This window comes from Rhamphochromis sp. 'chilingali' (genome assembly GCF_963969265.1).
Source record: "Rhamphochromis sp. 'chilingali' genome assembly, chromosome: 3".
Classification (NCBI taxonomy): Eukaryota; Metazoa; Chordata; class Actinopteri; order Cichliformes; family Cichlidae; genus Rhamphochromis; species Rhamphochromis sp. 'chilingali'.
The window spans coordinates 25,500,318-25,517,887 of record NC_137931.1 but is presented as its reverse complement, the minus strand read 5'-3'; the positions used below and the strand labels follow the sequence as shown (position 1 = coordinate 25,517,887).

The 17,570-nt window shown below is 40.6% G+C and overlaps 1 protein-coding gene across 2 annotated transcripts in view; it reads right to left on the bottom strand.

Moving 5' to 3' along the window:
- LOC308393395 (uncharacterized protein) overlaps positions 1-17,320 on the bottom strand; it is a 35,315-nt gene extending 17,995 nt beyond the window's left edge. Inside the window, exons 1-8 of one of the 2 annotated variants that reach the window (XM_080877118.1) lie at positions 15,757-17,320; positions 11,101-11,162; positions 10,370-10,804; positions 6,696-8,334; positions 6,334-6,597; positions 5,418-5,840; positions 3,182-3,583; positions 948-1,349 (exon numbers count right to left, since the gene is read on the bottom strand). In XM_080877118.1, the coding sequence (XP_080733244.1) occupies positions 948-1,349; positions 3,182-3,583; positions 5,418-5,840; positions 6,334-6,597; positions 6,696-8,334; positions 10,370-10,757 (3,518 nt within the window). In that variant the 5' untranslated portion in view covers positions 10,758-10,804; positions 11,101-11,162; positions 15,757-17,320. Of the gene's footprint in view, positions 1-947; positions 1,350-3,181; positions 3,584-5,417; positions 5,841-6,333; positions 6,598-6,695; positions 8,335-10,369; positions 10,805-11,100; positions 11,163-12,060; positions 12,174-15,756 lie in introns of those variants that run through there. The other variant, XM_080877117.1, reaches the window with a different exon arrangement.
- Positions 17,321-17,570: the final 250 nt, after the last annotated feature.

The window sequence follows — 17,570 nt, the reverse complement described above, 5'->3', positions numbered from 1 at the left end:
CAGAGGGAGACGCAGACAGAAATACACAGAGGGTTAACGAGGAAAGTGGGAACACACGGGGAACACAGCTGACACAGATAACCATAACGAGACAGGGCGGGGTGAACATAACACTGACGGGAGACGGGCAGAGTCAAACAGGAAGTACAGAGGTTCAGACAGGAGGAGAGAGAGCACGGGGAAAACACAGACATAACGGGCTGGGGAAACATGGAATAAAACATAAGGAGAGACGAGGGCTCACAGATACACAGAGGGGCACACAGGGGGTAAAAGCCACGAAGGGAAAACACTTAGGGAACAACACAACAGGACAACTCAGGAAACATGGCCTAAATAGGGAACAAAATACAAACATACAAGAAAACTAAGAATACTGGGCCAACAAGGCCCAGGACCATGACACAAACTGCCTATTCTGCTATTCACTTTTGAAAGGTGTCATTTATTGAATTGGGGGATTGAAGTCTGAAGAAACAAGACATATTTGCAATATAACAAATGATTCATTTAATAAACAGGTGCCTCAGTAGCACCTGGCAGAACCATACACAACCACAAAAGCCTGGTACCTCCTCCTGGTTGGGCTGGTCACCAGCTTGGTCACACACTGCCTTGGGATGGCATCCCATTCTTGCAAGTCAGCCAATGTAGCTGTGTTGTTGACTCTGCCATGAACAGCATGCCCAACTGATCCCTCAAGTGTTCAACCCACAAAACATTTTCCTTACTTGTAATACACAGGCTTTCCAACAGTATGAGATGTATTGCTAAGAAGCAAAGAAATAAATAATCAACCAAAGATAAAATTTCTTACTTTTTGTGCTGCATTTATATGAATACTTAAACCGTACAATAATACCAAACTTTTTGGCTTAAAATACATCTATAAATCATTTTCAAAGCATCTGATGTAGCATTAATGATGCAAAGTACAATTTGCTTACCTGAGTTTTGAGATATAAGGCAGACATTCAAGGAAATTCCTCACTTCACTCTCTTCATGTGAGCAGCCTATCAGCTTCACCTGTTTCTTGTCTGGTTGGAGTTTCAGCACTTCCAGGAGGATGGAGGTCTTTCTCTGTGAGAGGTTTATGGAAAAGACTGCAGGAGCTGACTGGAAAATTGACTGTAATGAATGAAGAATACTCGATCCTGTTTTGGTCTCATAAGAGTACAGATCCACAAGAAAATCACACAATTTCTGTTTGACAGGAAATCCTTTGTATCTGCACACTGATGATAACAGCTCCAGTATCTTCTCTCCTGTCTGCTGCTCTCTCTCTGCTGCTGCACAGAACACACTCCCAAAGAACCTGATTTCTTCATCTAACTTCCACGGAATAACACTGGAACAAAAAGGAAGAAACATTTTGAGCCTGCAATCAATGAGTAACTTCAAGCGGCTATATAAAGTTTATGGAGATGCATTTTAAAGTCTTTGGCAATTTTAGCATATGTGAGAGCACTACAAAACTTTGAAAACTCACTCTGATATATTATACTATTGTCTAGGTGTAATGATTCTACTCTGATTCCCTCCTAAATATCTGACCTCACACACCCACCCTTTGGATGTCAATTTTTCTGTCTCTACCCAGAGTTCATGACCATAGATGAGGGTTGGGCTGTAAATTGACCAGTAAATTGACAGCTTTGCTTTTACATTCAATATGTCTGATGTGTCACCTGAGGTGTCAATTTCCCTCTCGCCTCACTCATGATCAAGACCCCAAGATACTTGAAATCCATTTGGGGCAACAAAACGTCTCTAACCAACAGTGGAAGCTCCACTCCTTTCCAACCAAGAACCATGGCCTCAAATTTCGGGATGCTTCTCATTCTCACCACTTTATACTTGGCTTAAAACCCCTCCACTGCAAACCATCTAATGAAGCCAACAGAACCACAACATCTGCAAAACGCAGAAATAAGATCAACTTCTAGGTAAGTGACCTCCACCTAGCCTCCTTGTATGTGGCTAGGTGGACGACCCAGTAGTCCAACACCCAGTAGAAATGATTCTGACGTTTTGCTGGCAATCAAGCGCTTACTGTGGTTGTGCAGGTACTGAAAAGCTCATAACAACAGGCCTGATAACCTGTACTGCTAAAGCACCCAATAAAGGAATCCCAGAGGAACAGTTCAATGCCTTCACTAAGTCCACCAAATACATGTGGACTGCTTGAACCAACTCACGTCCCTTCAAGAGGATGAAGAGTTGGTCCATTGTTCCAAAATCAGGATGAAAACTCTACTGTTCTTCCTAAAACCAAGGTGAAGAGGCACTGGCTCAGATCTCTGCATGATGTCCACCGAAAGTCTTGTTCCATGGTGTCATTGAACTCATTCCACAAGTTTTTCCTTCAGTTACTGTTGAAGTCATAATCCAGTAGTAGCTGTCAGTTGCCTCTGCAGTCCCACAGGCTGACCAAGCTTGTTAAGACTCTTTCTTCAGCTTGACGGCTCCCTTCAGGAGTCCACCATCTGGTTTGAGGCCTTCCAATAGCCTCCAGTTCTCTAATTTTCTTTAACAAAATTTTTTGACTTGTTTTGGAGCAGCCATTTTAATGGTGTAGGCAGGATTATGATCTAAGATATTTAAAAGTATCAGCACAAAAAGAGATCTTCCATAACATTAATTTCTCATTTTGCCAGCTCCTTCCAATACTGTTGAAACCTGGCCGCATAACCGTACAATCGTTTCTTTAAGTTAACTTATGTGTTTTACTGGCTTGTGACCCCATGATAACGTAAAAAAGTATCTCAAACGCTGCTCCCAAATTCTTTTTTTTCTTTTATGTCACCTACTTAGTCTACTTTGCACGTCATAAGTAGGATGAACATGCCGCTGCACGTCACTGCCATATGAGCGATCAAGACTCATGCTTGCCCTTTTATTTATGAATATTTCAAAAGTCGATTAATATCAAAGTCCCACAACACTATCACCCATGCATTGCTTGCGATGGTTCCACAAAAACTCTTCTGTTTGGTATTTTTATTTATCAGCTCAACTTGGTAAACTGCATTTGTCCAGTTATTAGTTCATAATATGTACAAGCCAATGCAAGTATTGACAAGCATTCTATGGTTCTTATGAAAATCAAATAGTGGTTGCAAAAAATATAACTTGGAGAGCTTTTATGTAGAGTTAATCATGTTAGTGCAGTACATTTACCTGAGCTGTGAGATATAAGGCAGACACTGGAGTAAACTCCTCACTTCACTCTCTTCATGTGAGCAGCCTGTCAGCTTCACTTGTTTCTTCTCTGGTTGGAGTTTCAGCACTTCCAGGAGGATGGAGGTCTTTCTCTCTGAGAGGTTTATGGACCAGACGGCAGGAGTTGACTGGAAAACTGACTGTAATGATGGAAGGACACTCAAGCCTTTTTTAGTCTTATAAGAGTACAGGTCCATGAGAAAATCACACCATTTCCATTTCAGAGGGAATGTTTTATATATGCACACTGATGATAACAGCTCCAGTATCTCCTCTCCTGTCTGCTGTTCTCTCTCTGCTGCTGCACAGAACAGATTCCCAAAGAACCTGGTTTCTTTATCTGAACAGCTAGTGTCAACACTGGAACAATGAGAAGGAAACATTTAGTGAGTATTTGATCTCAGCTTCATAAATCCAACCACACACTACTGATAGACTCCATCTTGTAATGAACAGACATCCCAACAGTGTCTCCACTTCCCAAGAGTTCTCAGGAGGAACAAACTGGAAGAGAAGCTATTGCTCACGTTCAACCCCTCCACCAGATAGAGTATGCTGACATACTCAGTCTCTGTGTGACATGCCACATAATAGGACATTGACCCTTTAGTCTTTTTTCACTTGTCTCCATTATTTTACCAATAAGTACTTTGGTCATAATCACTTTGATCCTTTGTTCGTATGAGGGCTGTTTGCATGTTGCCAGCTCTGAGCCCTGGATAGCTTTCCCTTTAGTCACTTTTCTTTTGTTAGTTTCCTTAAAATGGCCATTCAGGCAGTTCAAAAAACGTTGAGCTGGGTAAGTGATTTAAACTGAGTTTCAGTCCATCAGCTAGCTTAAAATTGACCCTCTAAAAAAAGTGGATGATGTAAAACACAATGTCAGGAGTAGGGATGGGTATTGATAAGATTTTCACGATTCCGATTCCATTTTCGATTCTGTTTAACGATTCGATTCTTTATCGATTCTCTTTAAAAAAGGAGAACACTAAGGTCGATTAGCTTAGAACTTTGTTTTATATCTTCTCTTTGAACAAGATAGAAATTTAGGAGTAACATGGCCTTACAAACCCAACAGTGAGATCTTAAGAGATCCACAGCCTACGGCTCTTCAATGGGGTGTCACAGGGTCCCCGGGGAAAAAAATTGTAAATGTAAAATAATAAAATAAATATTCTTCTGTAGCAGTAACAAAGTATAACATGAATTATTCTGTAGCAATTGCACAAGAATATCCAGTAATGTCCCTGCCTACAATTAAACGCATTCACTTACCGAAAATCGGGGGCATCTGCTGTGGCAAATGCGTTCAAGCCTTTTACCACAAACTTAGTCACTGCTGGGTGACATTCGTCTATCCTGGCCTGAAAGGAGATGCTACCGGTAGACTGCAGCGAGAGCTGCCAGCATCTGAGCCAGCCAGACTCTGTCTCTCTCATCATGGTCACCTAAATGCTCAGTAATGGCAGGTTTTGTAATAAGGCAGATCGCGCTAACATAATATGCACTGTTAGTTGATTATTTACCTGCCGCATTAACGGGAGAGGACGTGCAAACGTTACCGCTGCTGCTGGGTTGAGATTCACGAGTCCGGAGCGGAATTAAAAACACGACATTCATCTAAGGTCATCACGTGTTTTGTGAGCAAATGCTTTTGCATATTCGCAGTGTTTCCTCCCTTAAATTAAATATCTACTTTGCAAGTATTGCAAGTTGCCCTGTTGTCATCCGTTCTCGTAAAGTATAACCAAACTTTTGAGCGTTTGAGCCGCTTACGCGCCGTGTTTCCTGCCAGGTAAATGACGCTCCGCAACGTGATGACGTCATTCGGGGCGACTGGAATCGATAAGGGAATCGTTTGCAAAAATGGCAAACAATTCCAAGGAATTGAAACAGTGGGAACCGGTTCTCAACAAGAACCGGGTTTCGATACCCATCCCTAGTCAGGAGCTCATTTTTCTCATGATCCATCACATTTCACAGGTTGTTGTACTGTATGATGTTGTAAGTTTGTTTGTAAGTTGTATTGCAAAAGCTCAAGACAAACTGTTATATTCAGGATAAATGAATTACTTTTCACTAAAAATCTGTAGGAGAGGTTGTGGTTCTTATGAAAATCAAAAAGTGGTTGCAAAAAAGTATAATTTGGAGAGATTTTATGTAGAGTTAATCATGTAAAGTACAATTCATTTACCTGAGCTGTGAGATATAAGGCAGACACTGCAGGAAACTCCTCACTTCACTCTCTTCATGTGAGCAGCCTGTCAGCTTCACTTGTTTCTTCTCTGGTTGGAGTTTCAGCACTTCCAGGAGGCTGGAGGTCTTTCTCTCTGAGAGATTTATGGACCAGACTGCAGGAGTGGACTGAAAACACGGCCTCAGTGTTTCAAAGTTAACTGAAAATCCTCTGCTTTTAATATGTTGATATAAATCAAGAAGGATGTTTTCTAACTCAGTTTTAACAAGAAACAATGAAAGAAGCTTCTTCGCAACGTTGTAAAACTTTGCTCCGTTATTAAGTGCTGCTTTCAGGCATAAATCCATGAACAGATTCTCCTGCTCCTTCTCCAGTGTCCCATGGTATTTCTCATGGCTCCAAAAAACTGGACATCTGAAGCTGAATAGCAGAATTTCAGAACTGATTAGACACATTTCTGTTGTACATTCTGTAAAACCTTTAGTCTTCAGCACAAATCTTGATACATTACGTGCTAGTGCTACACATATAGACTTGTTGTGCACAATGTCTGTGATTCCAAAGGAGAATAATAAAAATAACAGACATCAGAATTTTAAATTCAACAAGATAAACACCAGCCTGGGACCTGTCGGATTCTGAATCATGGAATTATTAATTTAATTAGACTCCTTACGGGAATGGAGAATGGATGGAAGGATGAATGAGTGGTTGGATAGATGGACGGGCTCCTTAGACTGAGCACTAGAAGGACTCAACTTTAAATGAGTTGTTCACCTGTTCTGCTAAAATGTTAAATTCTGATATATTGTTGTTAAAAAAAAGTCACAAACAGAGGTATTTTAACTTTACTATCAAAAGACTGGATAAAACCAAGCAGACTATTTAATATGCAAGAGCCAAAGCTACATACCTGAGTGAGCTGATGAATGGCAAAGCCTCTAACAGAGACTCACACAGACTCTGGCAGGCAGGAGTTTCTCTGTTCCAGTAGAGGCAGACATTAACCTTTGTAGACATCCACTGCATGACTTCCACAGCTCTTTCAAACAGCTGCTTTTCACCTTGAGTTGGAAGGTGTAAATGATTTCCATCAAGACTAAGTAAGGTTACGAAGTCCATCTGCTCTTCGCTGAGAAGGAAAGCTTTCCAAAGCTGTTGAGGCAGAAGGTTATACCTATAATTGAAAGAAGAGATCGTTATGAAACTAACCAGCATTAAAATTCTCACTGTGTGTTGAAACCAAAAAAAGAAAAAAAAAAACCAAATTCATACCACTCAACATTTTCAAGGCATTCAAACAGCTGTCTCATTCCTTGTTCTGATATGATCACGTCCTCGAGGTTCAGCCTTATTTTCCTTTCCTTTGACTGAGTGACCACATAGGCCACAGCACAGCAAGGGTAAGGATCCAGACTGTCTCCACTGAGGTCAAGATGGTAGTCCAGTTTGTCTAGAAGGTAGACGCATGCTTCAGGACTCTGGGACTCATACAAGCACTGGCATAAGAACAGTATGTCGACATGGAGCCCACTGTCCTCAGTATCAGCCTCTTCTTGCTCACACAGATGAGGAAGAAATGTGTTAATCAGCTCCTTGAAGAACCAGTTAGATGTATTCTTCAGGTCCTGATCTGGAATCAGATGCTTCATCAAACTTGGGCTCTTCTCATTCAACAATCGACACATGAAGGGGATCAGATGTTTCATGTGTTTCTTCTCCTCTGTGAGGCACTGCTGAAAAACATCTCTGACTTTATCAGGATTCTTCAGGAGCCACAGTGCTGCAAAAAACTCCTGCACTGTGTAATGGAGGAATGCATATGTGGTTATTGTTTCAGTCACGGCCTCCTTAATGAGAAGTGGTTTCAGGAAGGACAGGACACAGATGTCTTTACAGGTCAGGTTTGTCAGATTCACAGTTTTTTGTTGAGTTGCAAGAAAAGCAGCTTCAGCCAGAGACAGAATTTCTTCTGTCTTGGTGCTGATGAAGGAATTTAGATCTTTTTTCTTTGTTTTGCTGTTTATCTGAAGGCAGAATCGAACAATATTGATGTATATCTCAGTTATTGTACATGGCTGTGGAGCATCTTTTGATGAAAAGCAAGCAGCCACCATCAGTGCATACATGGGGACATGACAAAGAGTTATCAGTTCCAAGTTACTCAAAACCTTCGTCTGATCTTCACCGAGTGTTGCAGATAAGTATGTTTTTATAGTCTGCTCACTAAAGCCTTTCACCTCCACTCTGTCAAAGTCCCCAGAAAACAAGTCTTCATCCTCATCATCTGGTCTGCATGTTATGATGATCTTTGCGAGCGGCAGTAGGTCTTTGTTCAGAAGTTTCTCCACCACTGATGAAGAGATATCTGTGAGTCCATCAAAAATGATTGTAACGTTATCAGAGTGTCTCTTTATATCCTGTAAGACCGCATCTTTGCCTTCATCTGGTTCACTGAACACAGTGAAAAGCAGATCCTCCAAGTTTTTAACATTCATGATGTGTGCTTTTTCCCTCATGTCAAAGTAAAACATGTAATCAAGCTCACCACTTTCTCTTTCTGCCCAGAGTCTCAGCATTTCATGAGTCAGTGCTGTCTTTCCAATACCAGGTTTTCCAACCAAGAGTATGTTTTTATCTGTTTTCAGCAGCTCACTGGGAGAAATGTCTGGTTTCTCTTCAGGGATGTATGTCCTTAGCTTTTTAGGGCGACTCAGCTTGCTTTTCTTTTTCTTCAGTTTCTTTATTTTAGTTGGAGAAGCATTGCTCTGTGTGTCTAATATAAGAGAAATGTACAACAGATCTGGCTTCTTGTTTTCTTCAAACAGGTTTTTACTTGATGCCCAAAAGTCATTTAATAATTTCTTTACTTTTAATTTTAACTTTTCCTGATATCTGTGGCATGGCCTCGGTCCTACAAAACAGAAATAAACAAATTTACAACCTTAATTTTAAAAAGCTGGAACACTAAGTAAAATGTAAATAAAAAAAACAAAATTCAATGATTGGCACAGCTCAAAAACATTTTATTTACAGTAGAACATATACCTAACGAAATAGCTGGTGTTCAACAGTTTATTAAAGTAAACAGTCAATCACATGACACCAGTGTATTTAGGCATGTGGACATGGTCAAGACAACCTACTGAAGTTCAAACTGACTATCAGAGAGTGGAGAAGAAAGGTTATTTAATTGACATTGAAATTGGCATTGCTGTTTGGGCCAGATGGTCTGGTCTGGGTATTTGAGAAACTACTGATCTACAGGGATTTTCACAGCCTACCTGAGTCCATTGCTTTATGAAGACAGTGATGGCTGCATCCAGTGAGAACACACAGCATGTCAAATAAAGTAACTGGTTTGACCATGGCAAGTAGTTCATGGTACTCAAATGGTCTCCACAGTCAGAACCCAATCCAACGAAGTACCTTTGGGCTGTCCAGAGCTGGGAGATTTACATCATGGACGTACAGCTGACAAATCTGCAGCAACTATGTGATGCCATCATGTCAAAATGGACCAAAATATCTATGGAATGTTTCTAGCACCTTGTTGAATCTGTGCCACAACGAATTAAGGCAGTTTTGAAGGCAAAAGGAGAGACTGAAAATGATATATTTGTCATATTTAGTTCATCTTGATTTTGACAGCAATGACAGTCTCAACAGGTGCATTTTCCCCCCCATTGTGTAGCATCCCCTCTTCTTTTAACAACACTGAACATGGATTTTTGGGAACTAAGGAGACCAGTTGCTGAACTTTTGTAGGGGGAATGTTGTCCCATTTGTGTCTGATGTAGGATTCTATGTACTCAGTCCTGGGTCTTCTTTGTCATATCTTCGGTTTCATGTACCAACTGTTTTAAGCTGGCGAAAGGTTTGGACTGCAGACCAGCCAGCTCAGCACCAAAACTCTTCTACCACAAACAGTCTTCAGTTTAGCAACTTATTGCCAAAATATGCAAGGCCTTCCCTGAAAAGGTTGTCGTCTGGATGTGGGCATATGTTGCTCTAAAACATACACACACATATATATATATATATACACACACACACACACACACACACATACACACACACACATACACACACACACATATATGTATGTATGTATATATATATATATAGGCACTGAAGCATCTCCATACTATCAAAGATACAGGCTCCTTAAGTGAGAACCAATAACAAGGACATGATGTCCATGATGACTAAAAAGAATTTCACCTTTCAATTCTTGTAACCTCAGAACAGTTTTGCACCCTGCCTCAGTCCATTTTAAATTAGCTTTTGTCCCAGAGAAGACAGCAGCATTTCTCTTTGTGTTCAAATATGGTTTCTTTGCATGATAGAGCATTAATTGCCATTTGTGGACGGCCTGGTGAACTGTGTTCACAGGCAGTGATATATAGAAGTATTTCTGAGTGCATGCAGGTATTTCCATGACAGAATGATGCCCGTTTTTAAACCTGTGCTGCCTGAGGATCAAAATAGCACAGTTATACGATAATGTTTTTCAGCCATGACCCTTGCATGTATAGATTCTCTGAATCATTGCATTATACACTGCAGATGATGAGATATCCAATGTCTTTATAGTTTTAGGCTAAGGAACATTATCCTAAAACTGTTCCTGATTTAGTGGTAAAATCTTTCTCCAGCTGTTTGTTTTAGCATCATTTACTTTTCCAGGATATATTTATTTATTTTCAATATTTTGTATCTTTTCTGTTTTCTGTGTTTAGTTGTGAATAAAAACTGTTTTTATACACTTTGCAAATCTTATTAATCTTAAAATTAATTACACTTTACCTAGCATCTCAAAGTTTTTGGAATTGGGGTTATACTATGAATTAAATGCAGTTGTGCACATTTTTATAGAATTAGTGCATCGAAGAAACTAAATAATGAAAAATGAAACAAGTGACAACCAGACTTTTGTCCTAAAATACCTTGTAAGTAGTTCCTGTCCATTTGTGGTTCTTCCTTGAAAGAAAAGCAGCTGATCCAGTGGTGCAGGTCAAACTTGGTCTCTCTGGAAGTTTCATTCGTTTTCTCAGAAAGAAAAGGAAGCCTCCCTAAAGTCCTCTTCCTCGTCATGTCTATAATCTTGAGTAACTCATAGCAGGCTTCTTCGCCTTTTTTAATGACTGAGTCCAGTATCATTCTTCTTTTGTTTTCATCAGTTTTCTCTGTCTGTATTAAGCTGACCTCTTCCTCACCAAGAACCCCTTTCTGATTCAAATTCTGCACAATCACAGACAGATTCTTCAATTCTCTCACAAGATGGACTCTGGCAGTCTTTACATAATCTTTGGCAGACTGTGATGTACAAGCCATGTTTTCTGAGTTCGGTGTGTCCTTCACTCTGAACCAACTTCACTGATCTGCAAAACAAGATACTAGTTTGAAAATGTTAATTTAATTATTATACTTATGATGTATTATGTTTTATGTAAAATTCAAACTGAATTTATTTCACAGTAAGCCTCTCTGCAGGGTGAGAAACCTAGAGTTAAAGAAGTGTGAAAAATAGTTCAGGAAGAAAACTAAGCAGGCAAAGATAAACCTCAACACTGTAATTTTCATGATGCTTGGCAAGGTCTAAACCTCATGGTCAGAAAACAGTGTCAGCTGATTATGTGCTGAAGACCTGTGCTACTGAGTTGGAATAGGCCCTTACTTGATTTTTTCCAGTGCCTTCTGCACTCTGCTGGACTCTGGGTGCACTCTGCACCGTTCTGTCTAAAAAAAGAAAAAGAAAGAAAGTTAAACATACAGCTGATTACAGATGTGTTGCTTTAACATCAATGCTGGGCAAGTGCATGGAGAGAGTCGTGTTTAACCTCTCTAAGGCAAAGCATGGTTTGGAAGATTGCAACTTAATTGTAGTAGACACTGTGGCAGCAGCAGAGAACCACACTGGGCGCCACTCCCATCACATTAGAACAACAGGCTACAATTTACCTAGGATAACCAAAACTGGAGAACAGGTTATTGGAAACCCACTGTGGGAATCTTGTGCCAAAGTACTGGAAAGGAGAGTTCATCCTTTAGATGAACCTTGGATGGAGGAGGAACAATGCAAATCAACCACAAGCATCAATTTCCTTCCACTTATCCAGGTCACAGTTCAGTCCATGGGGTGACAGGTGAGGTACACCATGGACAGGTTGCTTGTTTGACACCCAGAGAAAGACAACCATTTGCACTCAACTTCACACCTATGGAATCACCAATATAAATCCACTACAAAAATACAAACTCCACACATGAATTTTCAAGTCACAGATTTGAACCCAGGACCATCTTGCTGTGGGGTAACAGCGCTGCCCCACAGTGCTAACACCCGCAGCAACATGTTGCCCGAACGCCAGCTAATCTAAATAAAATGCTTTTTTTTTTAAAAACTGCACAATTTGTCAAATGCTCCAAATCCCAAAAAGCCCAACAAAATCCAGCACACATTCAGTCCAAATTTGAAAACTCTGTGTTTTTGCTCTCTCATTAACCTCATTTACAAAAACAAACTGTTCTAATAAAGAGCCTTTTCCTGCCATTTAAAAAACAAAAAAGTCTCCCCCACAACAACAGATACAAAAGTTTTTCCTTATTTTAATTCTTTCCTCTCGCTTCTACTCACAAATCCGTCTAGCACCGTAATCCGGTAATCCGGCCCGTGTTTTCTGGCTGTTTCTGTCAGCTGTGGGTGTTCCGTAAACAAGACAAGAACGGTAAGACGAGTTGTGAGTCCAGGGCCCTGTTTCAGGAAGCCGGTTTAGTGGAAAAACTGAGTAAGTATACCCTGAGTTAACGAAAACTCTGGGTTTTCGGTTTCACAAAGCGAGTTCAGCTGCAGCCTGAGTGAGTCACTATGACGACACACTCCGTGAAGCTAACCTGCCCCCTAGCAGGTTTACTACAACTAACCCTGACTGTCTCCGCCCCTTTGTCGGAAACCTGACAGTAGGAAGTGTCGGACATGGCGTGCCACTTCCTTGAAGAGCCAGTAGATCGTGAAGCCCAAATTCTCCGCAGGGCTCTCCGCCGGGAGAGAGTGATCAGAGCGCGTTTGGACATTTTATCATTTCCTGATGATTTTCTGTGCGAACGTTACCGTTTCTCAGCACAATCTATAATTTATTTGGATAACATCCTCAGGCCATATATTACGCATGTGACACATCGCGGACATGCTCTCAGTTCATTGCATATTATTTGTATTGCACTTCGGTTTCTTGCAAACGGGAGCTTTCTGTATAATATTGGTGACGCTGAGCACGTTTCCAAGGCTACCGTCTGTCGGGCAGTCAGGAATGTTACAGTTGCACTGAAACGTCTCCTGTACTCGTCTGTGGTGTTCCCCGGTCATAGACCCACAAGATTTATCAAAGAGGGATGCCACAAAATTGCAGGTATCAGGATGACCAAAACTTAATTTATGATGTGGTGATACTTGGACTACTACTTAAATTGCACATTTATTTTCAGGGTTCCCAGGCGTGATTGGCTGTACAGATGGCACTCACATTCCAATCATTGCTCCTTCAGTAAATGAAGGAGACTATGTGAACAGGAAGTCTTTCCACAGCATTAATGTACAGGTACATAGTTCCCTGTAGCATTTCAAACTAACAAATTATTTCATTATAGTAATGGATGCTAATTTGTGTTCTCTGCACTGTGAAGATCATATGTGATGCTGCCAACATTATCACAAATGTGGAAGCCAAGTGGCCAGGCTCTGTCCATGACTCACAAATATTCCGTGAATGTACACTGAGCACAAAATTTGGACATGGTGAGTTGAGAATACTTTAAAATATATAAAGACCAATTGCTTCAGGGACATTTGAACTGAAGTGTACCCTTCTGTCTTAGGAGAGTTCACTGGCTACTTGCTTGGTGATAGGGGGTATCCATGTTTACCCTATTTGCTTACCCCTTACCCTGACCCGGGCCCACAGCAGCGATATAATCTGGCTAATTGCAGGACAAGAGCCAGAATTGAAATGACTATCGGAATGCTTAAGGCCCGGTTCCAGTGCCTGCAAAGACTCAGGGTCACCCCAGAAAGGGCATGTGACATTATTGTGGCATGTGTGATTCTTCACAACATTGCCACAATTAGAGGAGAACACTGTCCTTCTGAACCAAACATCAGCAGTGATCCAAACCATGAACATCCTGACCCTCCCACGGACATACAAGATAGAAGAGCAGTCAGAGACACCATATGTCACAATCATTTCTTTTGACCCATCACCTCAACATGTTGAAAGAAGAATAAACAGATTTTTTGTTCAACTGGCTTTATTGGTCGCCTGTATTTCCTGTACACAAAGTATTAAAAGATGTAAACCTCATAAAGTGTCTCTGTTGCTTCCTCCTCTGTAACAGCTGTCAATGTTTCTTCATTATTTTCCTGTAGTAAAGAAATAAACAACATTGCTGTTCTACTGTAAACTCATATAATCTGTGGAGTATTACTCACAACTGCATGTTGGTCTGGCTCAACAGGAGGCTGCACCAGATGCAGTACACCATCACCATCAACTGATAGAATATGAGGTTTATACAGGTCACTTATAACTTACAAGGGACCAAATGGCAATTAACAAACATACCAAGCACCTTACACTTCATTGTCATTATGCTCTCAAAGACAACCAAGGCTGAGGGAAGGCAAAATCAGTCGGAAAATAACTTCACTACAAAATAATCCATTATGGTAAAGAGTTTATCAAATGAATGTGTCGCACTGCAAAGGTGACTGTGAAGAAAGGATGTATGCACATCATGTATTATTTTGAATTTACCCCTTATGTAGGCACTTGTGTCTTGCGGGGTTATTGCCTCAGAGGATGTCCCCGCAGAGATGCCTTCGGCCACAGGGCGCCCACTGTTTTGGCTGAGGGCCAACTGCTCAGCCTCTGTGAGTGGTGGTGGTGGAGGACCCCCACCTGTTTTTCGGGCCTCCGCTTTTTTTCTGTTGGCTATAACGGGCCACATTTGAGCATACAGAGTAAGCAAATATGTACTTGTAATGTGCTCAGATAATTTCAATAAGTGCTTACAGAAAGAAAATTAATGTAGCCTCTAACTGCAATTGATTTACATGGGACAAACAGACCAAGCACTATGGCTCATAATACAATTACACCTTACCTGTTTGGACTATATTTTTATATTTCATTTTTACTTGCTGCCAGGCACGTTTGGGGCCTGTTGGGTTGCACCTGCGCTCACATCACATCACAAAATAAAATGTATAAAATAACAAATAAAATAACATATGATAAAATAACGTGTTAAATGGGTGGAAATCCCTCGATCAATGTTTAAATTAACACTCACGCATTGACTCTGTCGGCTATGTTTTGCCATGCATGCTTTTGCAGCTGTGGCTGTGTTACTTTTTTCCGCGGAATTTGCATGTTATCGGCATATGCTGCCATCAGAATTTCGGCCTCAAGCGCTGTGAAATACATTGACCGCGCCTTCTTTCCCTCCGTCTCCATGGTGACTCGCTTAATCTGTGCTCCGCTTATCAGGGCTTTATGTATCCTCGTCCGCGCGCTTCACTTGGGGTTAAAGCAACTCCGCGTTGACTGAACTAATTGTTATCAGCCTTTCTGAAACCGAATATTCCGAGTTGGACAGTTCGGGGTTACTCAACCCTGAGTATCGTTTTTCACTCTGAGTTTTCCAAACCGGCTTCCTGAAACAGGGCCCAGATGTTGCAGGATGAAGATGTTTTGAAGTTCAGCAGCACCTGCCGCCAACTTTTTCGACCAAACAACTTTGGACAACCTCTTTACAAACTCCTGCCTGCCTTCCGTTTGCTGTCCACCGTGCTCCGCAGTCTGCCGCGGGTTTATGAGCGTGAATGTTTTTGGCGCGAACCGGAAAAAAGCGAATGCCTTGTAGGCGTGTTTATATGGGCGTTTCTTGACAAGGTAAACAAAAATAGAAGTGGGTTATTTGGCCTTTGCCATATATAACCCTAATTTAAAAAAGGGCGTGGAGGTAGATAATATCTGAACATGTGAACACGATTCATTAATTCATGTTCTCTGTAATAAGTTACAGTTCAGCCGAGAACAAAATTTTTGGTTTCTTTACCATCAGGTCACCTACAAAAACACAAACCGCATCTTGCGAGTCTGTGCAACGGCATCAGGAAAACTTTCCTCCACAGCTGTTAGCCTCAGTGTTTTTGCAGTGGGAAAGCCCAAAAGTGTGAGCCTGTCATTCCTTTGCCTGCATATCTCATATGGAAACAGCAATAAAGTTTCTACATTTTAAAAACCGCCCAGCTCTTCTTGATGAATCTTACCTGTATGGCACTGTGTTCAGATATCACACAGACGGTTTTATTTTCTGCGTGTGTCCACGCGTTGGCGACTTTAGGAAAAATGCCGCCAGTCATGTCGTTACTCCCAGTTTTCATAAGAACGCATCCTGTAAAAAGCGGAACTCTTAATGCCTGGAGGGTCCACTGGATGCCGCCATTGGACCAGAAGACGTCAAAACTAGTCCTCTTAAGTCCAGACACTTTTCTTTCCAAGCTCCTTAAACTACGATGACCTGGATGACTGAGAACCTTCACAGACATAGTCCTCTTATGTTTACCGAGCAGTGTACACAATGCACCAATATACTATACTACTTCAAATAATAGTTTCTATGTACGTTTTTATATAGATTTTTTCTTCTTTTGATTATTGAAAAAAAAACTGTACAAAAGAAACAAACAACATGGTACACTTTAAGTGCTTTAAAAATGAACTTATCATTTCAGAAGTATTTAAGATGAATCAAGTCTAAAATTAGACTTTTAAAAATATTTTACGTTAAGTCCAGCAAACCAGATTTTAGATGAAAACTTAATATTTCTTATTAAAACATCATGTTAGTGTTGCCATGGTCCCTGTGTCTTTGAGCTTTAGGGATGTTTTGAGTTTTCTTTGATCATCTTTGTTTTATAGTTTTGTATTCTGTTTTGATTATATGTTAATATCTCTGTTATTTCTTAGTGTCTTCATGTCTTATTATTTCCTTATACCTTTGGTGTTGTGGTTTCATGTCTTTAGTTCTCAGTTTCTAAATCTTTAGGTTAACCCCCTCTTGTGTTCCCATTCTGTCCCCTCAGTCTTGTGTGTTTTGTTTTCTTTCTCTGTGTCAGACTCGTCCATTTAAGTCTTAGTCCTGGTCTCAGTGTTATTTATTTCCTGTCTTATGTTGTTGTTATTCTGTTTTTGTGTGTATTCGCTCAGTTGCCACTCATCTTTTGTCATGTTTTTTCTTGTGGCTGTGTCCTGCTACATTGTCTGTTTCCCAAGAAGAATAAAAGTTTTGGATATTTTGTTTCTGTTCTGCTTTAGTTTGTATTATGTTAAACCTCAGCAATAAAGTTGCTTTTAAGCTTATGGGCCCTTTATTTTGAATCCAACTCCTGTCTGCTGCAAAGCTGCCTTGACAGGTGTAGAAGCCATCATATGTGTTGCTATTGTTATATTGATTAGAGTGAAAGTCTTCTGTGTCAGGTCAAACGTGTATGTAGATCAATTGCTATTGCAACCCTTTTGATAATAAGGTAGCACCTAAAAGTACAGAAAGATTCCTAATCACGTATTTAAGCTAGTGAATCACTGCTCAGTCAGTGTGTGGACCAGTCTTTGGTGGTGAGATTTAGTGGCGTATTCTGCATATGTTAAAACTTGGTGTTTTCTTTGAGCTGCTGGTGAGTAGCAGGTATCTGCTGGCAGCAGAAGTGTACCTTTAATTTGGTAAACCATTTCTTTTGTCTTTCCTTAGGGTATTTTAGTTTGTGGATGACTTTTGTTTAGTTGAAATAGCAGTGTTGCCATTTCTTTGAGTTGAGTCCTTTTTACTAAAAACCTTGAGTTTCACACTTGCTTTGTTTGCCTTTTTCTTTTCTAGTCTCCCCTCATCCCCGAGCCCGTATTCATTGAGGCGTAACAGTAGTTGTTGTCCTGCCTCCACCTGGTGTGGAAATGTGAGTTGCCTGGCTAAAGGAGAAATCTCAAACTGCCACTCAGATATTTGCTGAGTCAGACCATCTACAAAGGAAAAGACAAAAGCAAAACATTTATAAAGCAAATAAAGCATATGAAACAAAAATGAAAG